This window comes from Corvus hawaiiensis, chromosome 11 (assembly GCF_020740725.1).
Source record: "Corvus hawaiiensis isolate bCorHaw1 chromosome 11, bCorHaw1.pri.cur, whole genome shotgun sequence".
NCBI classification, from domain to species: Eukaryota; Metazoa; Chordata; class Aves; order Passeriformes; family Corvidae; genus Corvus; species Corvus hawaiiensis.
This window is the reverse complement of record NC_063223.1, coordinates 16,840,244-16,855,167: the sequence shown is the minus strand read 5'-3', so window position 1 is coordinate 16,855,167 and position 14,924 is coordinate 16,840,244. Positions and strand designations below refer to the sequence as shown.

General features: G+C 41.1%; 1 protein-coding gene across 1 annotated transcript; it reads right to left on the bottom strand.

Annotated features, from left to right (window-relative positions):
• Window positions 1–393: 393 nt before the first annotated feature.
• Window positions 394–13,498, bottom strand: CHDH (choline dehydrogenase). The gene is made up of 8 exons (XM_048315164.1): window positions 13,143–13,498; window positions 8,358–9,162; window positions 7,663–7,814; window positions 4,721–4,850; window positions 3,882–4,016; window positions 2,591–2,733; window positions 1,672–1,774; window positions 394–1,086 (listed from the first exon to the last, which is right to left on the bottom strand). Exons 2-8 carry the CDS (start codon window positions 9,103–9,105, stop codon window positions 668–670), a joined length of 1,830 nt encoding a protein of 609 aa, XP_048171121.1. The 5' UTR covers window positions 9,106–9,162; window positions 13,143–13,498; the 3' UTR covers window positions 394–667.
• Between the last annotated feature and the right edge of the window lie 1,426 nt (window positions 13,499–14,924).

Below are 14,924 nucleotides of genomic sequence, written 5' to 3'. Positions count from 1 at the left end.
TGAGGATTTGTAAACTGTGCATTCCTTTCATAAAAACCACATTTGACAAACTCTGAGCATATGCAGGTTCCTCCCTTTCCTGTGAGTTCTGATACAAACTAATTCAGCTCATGACTATGAAATTGCATAAGTGTTTACATTTGCTTGACCATCCTTTGCAGGATGTGGTAATTACTGACTTACTGTTACCCTGGGTACCATTCTCATAGCAGTTAAAATTCTTAAAATAGCAAGGCATACCATAACCATTTTCAAAATAGCACACATTAATCTCTTCCATTCCTCATGCAATCACACGGTATTTCTGGCTTATGTCTTCTCGTTTAGAAACAGCTTCTCTTCAAGAGAAAATTGGAATTTACCACAAAAGGTCATATTTAACTAAATTTGTAATTCTTGGAGTGTCCTGCCTAGGGCCAGGAGTTGGGCTCAGTGATCCTTATTGGTCCCTTCAAACTCAACATATTCTATGATTCTAAAATATGCAACTTAAACCAGATGATTAAAAAACAGTAGGTAGTCTAATAAAATTATTCAAATTAATAGTTCTTTTAGTAGGATATGTTGTTTTGCATGATATTTATCATGTTGGCATGTTCAGTATGAGATACCAACATGCTGATGAAAGCCTAAATAGCAAATGATATGAAAGGATGAGAATATTTATTTATCTCTGTGTTTCCAGGGTCTTGGGCTTATATACAGGAACATTTTTCTCCTGAAGTGATGGGAGGCCCTTAATTATGTCTGCAGCTTTCTCTGCTATCATGATAGTTGGGGCATTCAAATTTCCAGTGACAATACTGGGCATTATTGAAGCATCAACTACTCTCAAGTTTTCAACGCCAATTACTTTTGTTTGGGGATCGACTACAGCAGTGCTGTCTGAAGGCTGACCCATTTTACAGGTGCAGGAAGGATGATAAGCACTATCAGCCTTCTGCCTTATGAAAGCATCTATTTCTTTATCAGACTGAACATGATTTCCTGGTTGAATTTCAGGCCCACGAAATTTTTCAAAGGCTTTCTGAGCAAAGATCTCTCTGGTCAACTTGACACATTGGCGGAATTCCCAAATATCTCTTTCTGTGTAGAGAGAAAATAAGAAAATTTTAAGTACACATTTAATTTACCAGTACGTACAGAATGCAAAACAGAAAAAAGCAGCACTGAAGAGAAAAGGCTGGAAGGAAAGTGTTTCACTTCTTGCTGAAAGCCATAATAAAGCAGAATATTTTTCAAAGTCACAGATATTTACATTCACTGTGAACAAAACTGTCACTTATATTGCACAACTCCAAAAGGGAAGAGGTGAACTATGAGGAACTGCACTTTATCTTGCTGTACCCACTGCCTAGGAGAAGGAAAATAGTCTCAGCACAAAGAAGCAAAAGTGATTCATTCCTTCACAAGCAGAGGAGGGGATGACATAAACAGCAAGACACAGCAGATACTGAGAATTCTGACTTCATCCCCAACAGGGAATTCTTTCTGGTTTACACAGTGCTTTGCACAATCTCCCCCTTTGATATTAGTTGAATTTTATAAATGAGAAATAAGTAACGATGTACCAACCACAACTTCTGAACTGGTGTTGAGTAGGTACAAAAATCTGCTACTGAAACAGGTGGGAAATAATCTGACATCAGAGCAAGGAGAGGGTGCATTTACCTGTGGACAGGTAGTTGGGCTCGAGGATGGGGTGGTCATTTGGGTCTGAACTCTTCAGCTTCAGCCAGCCCACACTTGTGCTCCTCATGGGTCCCACGTGGACCTGCAACACCCACACTGCACTCAAGACACAATCCCACCAGATCTACTTCCAAATTCAGCATGGTTTGCTTTTATTTTTTTGCAGTTTAGGCAGACTTTACAAATTCAGCAAATGTAAACATGGAACAGAGATAGTGGAAAGTACTGTTGCACATTTTTCCATTTTATATAATTTCTTTTGTAAATATGAAATTCCATAGCAGGGAGGAAAAATGTCTGTCACATCAACTCACAGCTGCTCTTTTCATTTAAAAGACAACCATTCCAATTTAATAGTATCAGAGCATTCTAATACAATCAGCAACTGGACCAAATTATTATCATCTCTGAAGAAAATAGATTAAAAAGGAGAAACATGTCTATTCAGTGGTAGTTCCCTAGAATTAGCCCAGGCTTTTGAATCAAGATGACAGTCTAAAATGGGGCTTGGATTTGTGCCAGTGCATAAATGAGTAGTTTTATACATTTTCACTTAAACCTTTGTCTAAACTGCAGTGGAACAGGGAACACCTTGTTTTAGTTTTGAACTGCCCCTGGCGATATTGTCCTAACCCACAGCACCAGGGCACTTCAGTAGAGTGCTTAATACTTAATTCAATATTTGCCTATTTTTCCAGAGATAAAACCTAAGTTTGGTGGCAATATCAAATAACAAGCTTGTTTTTTCTCACCAATGAAGGAGGTTAAGCGGTCTCTTTTGTATTATACTGAACAAAGTATTTTTCAGTATATAGCCAAATTATCAACAATTATAGTGGAGCATAAACCTCCTTGCTAATGGCTACAAAACCTTACTGGAGCATACTCTCCAACTCACCTGGTAAGCTTCCATTGTGGAAGCAACCCGACCATGGTCAATCACCTGAGAAGGAAGAAAGTGGAACTGAATGTCGGGGTGAGGAACCCCTGGTTCACTTCGGATAAAACCACCAGATTCTAAGTGGGCAGTGGCTCCCTCACCTACATGGTGTAAAGGAGAGAGAAGATGCCATTAAAAGACCTCAGAAGAGCAACAAATCCACTTCTTTTTAACCCTTTGTTGTGCTACTATGAATAATTTATATGTACAGGGTCGATTGCAAGGAATGCAAATGCATTATGAATGGCTTGTACTTAAGCAGTGTGCATCACCTTCATGTGCTTTTTAATTCCTAGATAAATGTAAATACGCATGACTTTGGGAATCCCACTGATCTGAGAATGGATGTTGCAGTTATCTCACTGTAACTGGGAGGTCAAGGGTATCACTCCAGAAGCAGATTTGGATCCTAACAGGTGTGGAGGGAACTGGCTGCACACCCTGATATCACCGCACTGCTCGCTCCGTGACCTGCACCCCAGGTATCCCATCAGTCACATGGAATAGGCAGAGCCATCCACTGAGCCTACCCTGAAGGGTAGGATGAAAAGCCTGCAATGTGTCTCCAATTATATTTGTTCCACTTCTGTTTAAGTTAGCCCTCTATATTTACTTCCATGGTAAAAAGCCACATATACCCAGAATAAACTGCCAAATAATAATAACATAATTCAGCAAGTGATGTAGAGCTCCACCTTGCCCAAGCTATTTAACTGACATCAAGGATTATATTTACAGATTCTTTTTAAGGTACAACTTATGACTGAGATACTATAAATGCATGTGCCATTTTAAGGAAAGTCAGTTCAGATTTACTTGCAGGCCTAAAGGATTCTGACCAGAGCAAAAAAAAATTCTTTTGAGACAATTATACAGAAAATTTAATTCAGTTCAACAATATGTTTTTATTGATATCCCATTGATTTAAAATGGGGTATTTTGTCCATTTTTTTTTTTTTTGCAACAGCTTTTCTCAGTAGCACTGATTTTTAAATGTAGAATTTTTCTTTTCATGAGATATAATAACGTTAAAAGTGGTGTGTAATAACCTCCCTCATTACCTAAGATGTAAAACCTTTAATTTTGAAGAAAAAAAAAATAGTTCAAATCCATTTGCAAATTCCAGTTATTTCCCAGAGCATGAAAAAGATTATATGTCAAGGCTGCCAGACTATAAAAGTCACGGATAAAAGGCTGTCATAATTCTAAATCAATCAGTGGTAGAATGATTGCATACTTTGCTTCATACCTGTAAATTTCCAAAGCCATTCGAGACCAATCCTCACCATGTTAATTGGCTTTTGTGCACTATATAGAGTAATAGGTTTGGTGCACTTTTGCTGGACATAAACTTCTAAATGATCTTGAAGGTTCTGGCCTACTCCTGCAGGGGGTAGAAAGGAAGGGAGAGAGGGAGAAGAAAGGGAGAGTAAAAAAAAAGTTATTTCACACAGAACAACTACCCACCATGTTTGAAGCAGAGAGCAGCTTAAGTGGGAACTAAACCAACCTCTTACTAGGGCAGTGATGACTAAGACCAAGGCCATGAGTCATATCAGCCTTTTGCTCATGTCAGAATAAGGTTTTACATAAACATAACTAGAATGAAAATAGAAAGTTAAATGGCAGATATATCACTTGTTCTAAAATTGCCTGATACGACTTCCAAATACTGTACTAACTATTTTAGCTTTAAGGAAAAGTTCATGTTATTTCCTCTATATTTGAATATTTATGAGTGGGAGTTTATACAATCTGTTGTGGATCAAAACTAATTCAAAACTCTTAATGACAAGTATGCTGCTTAACTATAAAAAAATATGCCTTCAGAAAGGCATTTTTCACTGTCAGATGTAGTGAAGAAAGTGTAGGAGTTTGTTGCTCAGTTCTAAAATCAATGCATGTTTCCACTGATTTGTATAAAATCAAAGCATCTTTCCACTGATTTGTTACAAATGTGTTTCAATATGTGTTTCAGTCTACACAACATGACATACAGAAAACTCAATTTCATGATTCATTTAATTTAATGGTTGTTCAGTTGCATCCACAGGAAGATGAAAGGTTAGAAGAAAGAAAAAAAATTACCAGGAAGATGGCAAACAACAGGGATCCCCAATTTTTTTAGATCATCTGCATTTCCAATTCCAGACAACATAAGCAGTTGGGGAGAATTTATGGCACCTCCACTTAAAATAACATCCTTATTGGCAAAAACCTAAAAGGAAATGAGCATAAAAGCCCTAAGATTATTAAGCCTGAGCTGAATACAAGCAACGTCAAGGGCTTCTGTTGGGATATGCTGCTCTGATCCAGATTAGACACCCTTCCCTCACATTTTCCTCATTTAAATGTATTCCTGTCTTGTCAGAATTTTCCACAGAGAGAAATAATCAAGCTTTTACTTTGATCATTCCTGCATCTTTACAATCCATTCAAACTATGGAAACATTCAGCCCAGCCAGTACCATGGCTGCAAATAAACTCCTGTCCTACTTGCCAGGGGAATAGTACCTGTGACACTCAGATCAGGCAGCTAAGCCTCCCTGCCATTTTCCATAACCCTTTATAAATTAAAACTGGAACTCCTAAGGAAGATTTTGAATTCACAGACATGGCAGCTCAAAAATTCTCAAGAGCTTATTTTTTTAAATTCTACTAAGACTAAAATTTGGTTTCTTAGTTCGTGGTAGTCCTCAAAAACCCCCCACTCACTGAAGCACTACTGCTAAAACTGGCTGCAGGCATACATTGAATTCTGTTTTGCTGACAGTCTTTTCATCAAATGGTTTGGTCTGAGCCCTGAGCTGGTTCTTGATAAAGGCTGCTAAATTATTCCTCTGCCTTTGACTCAGAGTTTTAACAGATTAGCATGGAATGAATATTAAATTATAATCCTGTCCTTTTTGAATGACACCTCAGCTACACAGAATGATGGCAAATGAGACTGTAGCTACATTAACATCAAAGTGTAATAATAAGAAGAAGCATTTTCAGACTATTTATCTGATATGGCCAACAGATGGCCAGTGTTATATTTTTTGTTTGTTATTGCTTTGCTCTGGGCAATCATTAGTATGTTAAGACTAATAAAGACCATATCAGTGCCTGTTGAATCAATACTTAGAGCTGTATTTTGCATGTTATACAAACATTACCCATTTACATTTTCTATGGTACACACAGAGGTGGTACGAGTTTGTTCAGAGTAGCATTCAAATGATGCTTTCTCAGTCCAAACTCACTGCAAAGTCAGCACTGTAGTTATTCCTAGCCCACACAGAGTCTTTCGTAAAGTTACAGCTAACAGGCTAAGAGGAAAAAGTGATTTTGATACATTTTTTTATGGGTTAGTCTGTAACACAGTAAAACATTTTCATCCTTTAAAATATACTTTTTGGCTTGATTCTGAATTTAAAAACTTCAGGAATGCTTAGTCTACCTTCCCTACTTTTTTCAGAGGGCTCACTGGAGTCCTGGGAGATCTCTAGGACTTCAGTGTTACAAAAATAACAAATCACTGGCCGGTGAATAGGTTTTGAATCATTTCTGAACCAGGTTTTGGTGATCTTTTCGCTTTGCTGACGACATAAAAGACGTAAAAGAGATTCTATCTAAAATAGACTGTAAAGAGATTCTATCTAAAATAGACTGTAAAAACAAAAACACTTTAATGTAGTCAAGTGCTTCATCTTGATGTTCATAATGCAATAAAATTATTAGCTCTTCCATCCTGACAGATATAAAATTTTCCAGAAAGTAAAAGCAGACTAATCCTGCAGTTTTGATGCTGGCAGGGGGGAAAAAAGGAAGGGAAATACTTTGAAGGTGTACTTTGCAGAATACACGATATAAATATATATCACTCACTATGTAGAATTCATACTTATATTAATATGTAGGAAAATTCATCGCAATTGAAGAATTTTGCAATTAAATTGTCCAGTATTCAGAAAGTCTTTGATCATGTATAATTAGGTTTCCAAGACTCTCTTCAACAAAATTGCTCTTGATAATGGTACAAGTACAGCAATTAGAGGTACTGTTTTCACAGAAATTTAATAGCTTATGAAATCAATTAAATGTTCTGCAACTTTTGTTTTATATTGTTAAAATTATTATCATTTGCAATCCACTTAGAAAGCAGCAGATTTGTTCTGTGCTTTAGAAAATCAAAGAACAGATTGTTTATACTGCATTTTTACTTTGAGCAGGTGCTCAATCACAGAACACTTGTCTTCTGAGTCTTGTAAGACCTACTGAGCTCAAACCACGAAAATTTTTACTCTACTCTCTCTAGGATATTATTACACTTTTTAATTGTTTTATAATCATTTGTGTCTAAATATCTTAGGTTATTAGCAGACAAACCCCTTTTAGGCAACATCTTAGCTACATATTCCATAATCAGCTCTTAAGGAAAGTGAGGATGATTTGGGTCTTACAGAAGTCAACAAATTGAAAGAGGCATAAAATGAGCTGATTATCCACAGTATTCAGTTGTAAGGACAATTCAAGCTTCCTTCCACACAGTGACATTTTCAGTGGAAGTTGGACTGAAACTGAAAAATATTAATTCCACAGCCAACTATAAGGCAAGATTCATCATTTATCCCCTGAGCCACAGATTTCCTAATCTGGTTTTTAGATTTTCTTATGCCAGACCAGCATTCTCAGAACTGTTTTTCAGAAACGTCACCATTGCAGCACACTGGTTAATGTGCTGGGACAGGCATGGTTGCACCATAGCTACAGTCAGACATCTTACACAACACTGAGTAACACCAAGTTATGGCTTGTGCCCTCAGCACTGGGAGATGGATAGATGATGATGAAGTTAATCTCTAAATCAATACAACTGGAATAGCACCTACTGTAAAATAACTGACAAAGAATCATATAATGGAAGAAACAACAAAACCTCTAAAAAAAAGGACATTTTGCATAGTAAAGTGTAATTTTTAATAGATTAAAAAAAAAAAATTAGCTTTGATGCATACTTTTCATACTGGAAATTGAAAATCTCTTACCTTTTTCCTTTGCCCATTTTTCACATACTCAACACCAATGCATTTTGTTCCTTGAAACAAGATTTTTGTTACAAGTGTCTTCTCTGCAACTGAGAAATTTGGGCGTGATATGGCTGGGCGAAGATAAGCACTAGCTGTGCTCCATCTTTGACCTACAATGTATATTTACATTAAACATCAAAATAGTCATGCTCAGTATTCTTCAGATTTTGGTCAATAATCACCAGGATACTTACAGACAGAGAGTCTTCATAGAATTTGTAGAGTTCAAGGCAAATGTGATTTGATATAATAATTCAAGATTTTATTTTAACATAGCAAATTTCACAATTTTTCAATTGTGAAAAGTTTAATTTATATTTTTATATTATTATTATATATACATTATATTATATATAATTATATATTATATATATTTTATATATATATATATTTTATATAAATAAAAGTTAATAAAAAAGTTAATTAAAAGTTTAACTGTGAATCAGGACTTGCCTGCCAATGCAATGTGCAATGAAATACACAGTACACTGACAGCAAGCTGCTGTGAAATGAATAGGCTGTAAATACAGAGTGCCATAGCTGTGTAGTAACCTAAACATTCAAATGGCATTCTGTGCAGATTATAAATCCATATTCCAAAATTATTTCTGGCTCCGAAATAGAAATTACTTAAGGACCCCCTTATGATTTACCTTGGTGTATAGTCATGTCCATCCAGCCAAAGCCTTCTTGCTGATAGCCATTCATATCATCTGTGAAGGGATACCCAGCTTGCTGGGCTGCCTCCAGGAATGCTTGGTGAAGAGGATGGTTTGTTTTCCCTCTTGACACATGCAGGGGGCCATTCCCACCTCTGTACTGATCCGGCCCCAGCTCGTGTGTCTGTGCCTTCTTAAAATAGGGCAGGCAATGCTCATAGTCCCAGCCTAGAGCCCCCTCCCTGCTCCATCGGTTGTAATCCTCGGCGTGCCCACGGATGTAGACCATGGCATTGAGAGAGGAGGAGCCCCCCCACACTCTGCCCCGGGGCCAGTACATGACTCGGTTATCCATGTGCCTCTGGGGTGTGGTGTGGTAGTACCAGTTGTATTTCTCATCACAGAGGTTGTATGTTAAGGCAGCAGGCATGTGAATCTTCCACAGCAGTCTTTTACTGCCTAGCAGGGTATCTTTAGGGCCTGCTTCCAAAAGTAGCACAGTACTCTGAGAGTCTTCTGTCAGCCTGTTGGCCAATACACAGCCTGCTGATCCAGCTCCTACAATGATGTAATTATAAGAGTTTGCCTTTTCAGAGCTCAGCTGAGATGATGCACGGGAAATTTTGAATTGTTGTTCATTGACCCCTAACATGTTCTTTAATGTGTGTGCTTTAAACAGGCTTCCTGCTACTTTGCACATCACAGGACTGTGACATTTAAATCCTTTCATTATATATGACATCTTTACTGATAGTTAGTCACTCTTGCAGAATTTCTGACAAAAATCCAGTGGTTTACCCTAGAAAAAAAACCAAAAATACTAATTAAGATGTAAGCATTACTAACTCTAAAATGTCAGTCATTTTCAGGTGACACAGGTATATTTTACCCATTTTCACGACCCAAAAAGTCAACAACAACGCCAATAAAACAGCAAACATTTTCTGTCTTATTATTCTTTTAATGCAGTCTATGCAGCAGTCAAATGTACTATCCTATATTATATGTAGTCTGATTTTGATTTGCTTCTGGTTCCCGAGACAGATGAACATTTCAAGTATTTGCCAAACCCATAAGGGGTGGAAACTTTTACATTCCTTGTAGTCTCTCTTTATCCACCTCTAATAGCCAAGAATTTAAGAGAAACAACAACTTCAAAAACTTTTCTGTAAGTTTGTGACAGTGATATCACACAAGGCAATTCACAATGGAAACGTGAATTGCTCACTGGACGTTCTGCCAGACAGGGTCTCCACAAAACAAATGTGTAGCAAACTCATTTCCAGCTATCCATCCCTAAGGTGAAAACTGCTGGGTTTGGAGGTGTGTCTCCTAACACAGAGAAAGGCAAAATCTGTTCATCCCTTGCTACTAAACCCAGATCCTGCAAGAATGCTCCGAGTACAGTTACATTCTAACACCACCACATCCTTATGCTGAGTAGGAATGGCGAGTTTTTTACCTCCAGGGAAGCCTGTGAGCCTTGGAAGTACCACAGGTTTAGCTCTGTGTTGCACTAGGCTGGGCACAAGGACTCAGTGCCAGATTTTCACAGCCTGTGTGTCACAGGCACTGATCCTGCTGGCCAGTCTGAAGGGTTTCTCCTGCTCTCTGCCCTTAGAACTGCTCCTTTTGGTCTAAACAATTAGTGAAATGGGGTGTCCTTGGACTGTAAATAGTATTTCTCCCTGGCCCATGGCTTCTGTCAAAGCTCTTGCATTGGACTCTAAAGACAGCAACTTATCCTGAGTCCATGACGTTTATCTCTTTCAGCACTGCCCAGCTGAAAGAGATAAGCAAGTGTTCTCCTGAAATACATTGAATACTCTGTAACAAAATTAGGTGTAAATTGCTGCTAAATGTTAAAAATCTTCCATGCACAATTATAATTTTATACAGTTTTATGTACAATCTCATTTGCAAAAGGATGTTCCTTTACTCTTGGGGAACAGATGGGAAGAAGCATAACTCTCTGTCTTTTCTTAGGAAAACTTTAATAAACTTGTCTGGGGCTGTATAAACCCCAAAACTTCTGAATGAACAACCAGCCAATGGAAAACAATTTGTTCTGTAAAGAAAAAAAAAAAGGTTGTGGGGATATGTCTGAGCCTAAAGTTCACACAGCTGATACTCCTCACATGGCTTATTCAAAATTGTTCCCAGCTGAGGATGGGGAGGGTGTCAGCTTTTTTTTTGCAGGTGGAGACTGTTAAAGGATTCTTTCTTGAAGAAGGTTTATCAGCTTTTTGCGATGCAGTAGAGGAGGATGCAAAGGTAGGAAGGTTTTTCCTTGTTTTGGTTTTGATGAAGAGGGGTACAGTTCTGCAGTATCTGTGTTTAACCTGCAGACCTGGTGGGCCACAGGATTTTATTCATCCAGGAGCAGCAGATTGGTGATGGGGTTGGTAAGATATGGGCCTGGGCCTAATAATCTGGGAAAGATACTCTGTCCCAGTAGGGACCTACAGTTTTATGGCCAACTCTCTCAAGTGTTGCAGTGGCTGTGTCAAAAGGTAGAAATAGGGAGGTTTATACAATGTGGTTCTATTGGGATGCTCTGTACTCACTACCAACAAAAAATACCTTTTGGGCCTTACTGGATGTTACTGCAATGTCTTTATCTGGCTTCTCCTATATCATGACTTTGTTATGAATATGTAGCAAAATGTTCTTCAGGAATCAGTGAGCAGACTTTCAGAAATGCATATGGCAGCAACGTAAAATCCATTCCCTGTATTGGAGTAGATCTTCAAAATCTGGAGCTTGTTTTAAAAAAGGCTTTATTTACCAAAGTTGCTATTCAGCAGGGCCTATGGCTGGAGGTTGTACAAGACTGAGGAGAGCAGGAGCATTTCAGCAGGAAAACTCTGTTGCTAGGATATAATTATACAGCTTATCATACATTGGTTAGCTATAGGTGGGCAATGGAATTCAGAAATGAGGTGTCTGGGGCTCCTTGCACCATTGTAACACATTTCTGAATACAGTATCAGGCTGATGCAATCCGTGGGTGCCTACTATTGCAACTGTACTGGTGTTGATCTGGGGTCCTATGTGAAAACAGACCCAAGACAAGGCACCCACTGTCTGGGCTAGAAGGCTGAACTGCCAACCAAGAAAGCTAAACCTAATATTCCTTTTAAGTAACTTAAGTAGCGTATTTTAAATCTTCTCCATCATATGTGTTTCAGATTTACAGTTAGATGTTATTTCATGGCTTTCTTCACTTATTGTTGCTGTTTTACTTCAAATGGAACAGGACTGGCAGAGTAACATTTGAGAGAATTTTTATCTTGCAGAGAGTTGGGGGTGAAGTCAGTAAGCAATGTCCTTAACAGTCAAGTAACTTTGATAGTCACTGTGTAGATGATTCACAAACCTTGGTACTTTTGAGTTCTGAAGTGCAGAGGTCAAAAATCAAGCCATTCTGTTTAAATATAACTCTAGCATACATCTTTAATTGAATGGATTAAAACACTAGTTTCAATGGACTAAAATGCTAGTTTCAATGCACAATTCTTTTCGCTATATTGATTCACATCCACTCTCCTCTTTGTGTGGTCCCTCTGCATGAGCACTATCCTACTCCAGTTTTTCTAAATTGATCCTGGAACGAAAAGGAGAGGGCCACTGTGCCTGAAATTTAACTCCCTGTTTTGTTGACAGAGGCGAAACAAGAACATCCTCTCTGGCAGATGTAAAACAAGACCCTCTCCCAGAGATGTCCACAGCAGGGACAACACATAAAGCAGCAGAGCAATGGGGCTTTGTCAGGACATTAACCCCTCATGTCACTACCAAATCCTGTCAGGCCTGACTGTAAAGTGCAGGAGAAAAAACTCCTCAGTGTCACATTGACCGCTACTGTCCACTGCCCAGGCTAGCTCCAGCGGTGTGGGGCAGGAGCGGGGAGCAGCCGGAGGCATGGAAGCTTTAAAGCTGCTCCTCTGAAGCCTCAGCTCTACCCTGCGGAGCACAGGCTCCAGACAATGTAGCAGTCAGCAGCCCTGGATGAAGGGAGAGCTAAAAAGTAGCGAGGAGGCTTGCCACGGGAGATAATCCAACTTCATTGAAGGGTCTCCTCTGAGGACAAGCCCCGCCTGCAACGCGTCCATGCCTTACAAAGGGAGGTTGAACAAAGGGAGTAAACCAACCAGGGACCAATAAGCGGATTAGGAGGGAGGGACGCTGAAGGGATGGACTCACATCTGGTCCGATGGTCTTGGTGGGTGGAGGGAGAGGGGTCACATGCCCCAATGGGGCGTCGAGGTTTAAGGGAGTTCCAAGAGGGAAGGTAGCCGAGGGGGCAGGATCTCGGGGGACTGACGGGGGCCATATAAGGGTAATTAGGGCGGGCTCAGGTGATGGACACCAAACCTTCGGGAACAACAGGAGGGGTTTGGGTGATTGATAGGGAGAGAGCCAGAACAAGGGGAAGGAGAACAACCATGTAGGGAGCACTGGGGAGCGGCTTGGGTCTGGGACAAACCAACTGGGAGTAGGAGTGGGGAAGGTAGGGATGAACCACTGGGGTACAGAAAACATATGAAAATACAATAAAAACCTCGCATCACCACACCGCATGTTACAGCAGATCTTGCTTTTTGTTTGTTTGTTTTTCCCTGCTGCAGGCTGTGTAACAGGGTTTAAATGTATCTGCTGCGGGAATGTTTTGGACTAACTTTCCCTTCAGTCCTGCTAGGAGGAAAGTTCATTCACTTTGAAAAAACTTTGTGGTGAGTTTCATTTCCAGGGCTGAAAATGTTCAAGCCGACTTACCTCGCCGCTTCCTCCTCTGTGCACAAGCGTGTCTGTGACCTCCGTCGGGTCCGGGGCTGCCCGCGACCCCGCTCTGAGGGCTCCTGCGGCGGCTCCCGAACCGGACCGGGAGCAGGAGGGAGATGGGTCTGTCCCGGTCCCCTCCGCAGGTCGGGGCACCCACAGGCCGCTCTCTCCCAGCCCGGGCCGGGGAGGCCGCTCGTGTGCGGGGGCTGCCGCCGACCCTCGGTAGCCACCGCCCAGCAAGGCGGGCGGAGCGCGGGGTGGTCCGTGGGAGAGCTGGGGCCGCCGGCGGGAGGGCGCGGAGGCGAGTGCGGGCTGCGGGGGGAGAGCTCCGCGGGGAGGCAGGGCAGGAGCGCGGCTGGGACTTCCCCCCGGAATGCACCCTTTGTCCGCTGTCCGGGATGTGCCAGAGCGGCTTCGTGCCGTTTCGGAACCGCCCAGAGGGGCAGCGGGCGAAGTCCTCAGCCTCGTCCGTGCCGCCGGAGTCCCCGGGAGGATGCGCTGCCCCGCCGCTCCCGCACCCCGCCGGGACAGGGCTGCCAGCTCCGGCCGGGGCTCAGGGCAAACCCAGCCCCGTGATGAGGTGATGCCCCCCTCTCCTTCCCGGGAGCCCTCCAACTTTTTTACCTCGCTCTTAGTGGGGCGGAAAAAACCTCTCCCCCACCCTCGGCTGAGGAAACGTTTCGCTTTCCAGTGGGAGCGCTGGGAGCTGTAACGCGGCTGGAGAAGAAACCCCAGGTGTCCCCGCTCCGTGCCCCGCTCCGCCCTTCGCTCTGTGCCCGCCGTGCCCGTGCCTCGTTCCGTCCCCGGCACTGACGGGAGGTACAGGTGTCTGAGCGCTGGGCGCAGTGCTCGAAGGCAGCCTGTGTCAGCAGTTCAAGGCTTTGATTGCCATCCTTACCTGTGCGAGGCGTGCTTCCAGGAGAACCCCTTGGTTTGGAAGTGAGAGTAGCAAACTGGTTGTATCACTGATAAGTGTGTGCTCAATCGTAATTCTCAACACTATCCCTCTGGGTAGCCAGAAGAACTGATAATTCCACAGTATAACTCAGATAACTTACTTCTCTGTCGGCTTTGTCCTCTGAATATCTTCTGTCTATGCTAGTGTAGTGCTAGTTCATTGTAGACCAAACTGCATTAAAACTTGGTGGTCGTGAGAGTATCTCATAAAATTCCTTGAGAAATGGCCAGGGATTGGTATTGCGTGAAGAGTCAGTGCCACTCCTGGAGGATGAACCCAGGAGTCTTGTTTTCCCTTTCAGAATGCTCATGGTAGAACAAAGCTGATACAATGAAGACAAACCTAGATAATTGTGAGATCTTGTACTCTTTCCTGACATCACCTAAGGATGATGGGCTCTGCTGCAATATCTTTAATTCTTTTTGTAGATGCTGGGTTTCTTTCCAAGTCTTTATCACACTTCTCAGAATGTATTGAATGATTAATAATTTTCTAGATTAGTTACTTGTTAATGTTTTTGTTCTTAATCAGGTAAGAAGATAATGGACAGTCTCTGGGTGGTTGGTTATTCACACTCAAGCACCACACTCCAAACTTCTGAATAACTATTCATTAATGGAAAAGAGTAATCGTTCCCTGTGGAACTATGAGTAAATGTGTACTTGGTATAAGTGGTCTTTAATCTTTCCAATGATTAAGAACGCTTGAAACCAAAGTGATGTGTGTTGTGCAGTGTTGAAATAATTTTGTACACTTTCAATGCTGTTATTTTATTTGCTGTAAGCAAATAAAAAGTCTATAAAAATATGCATTAAATA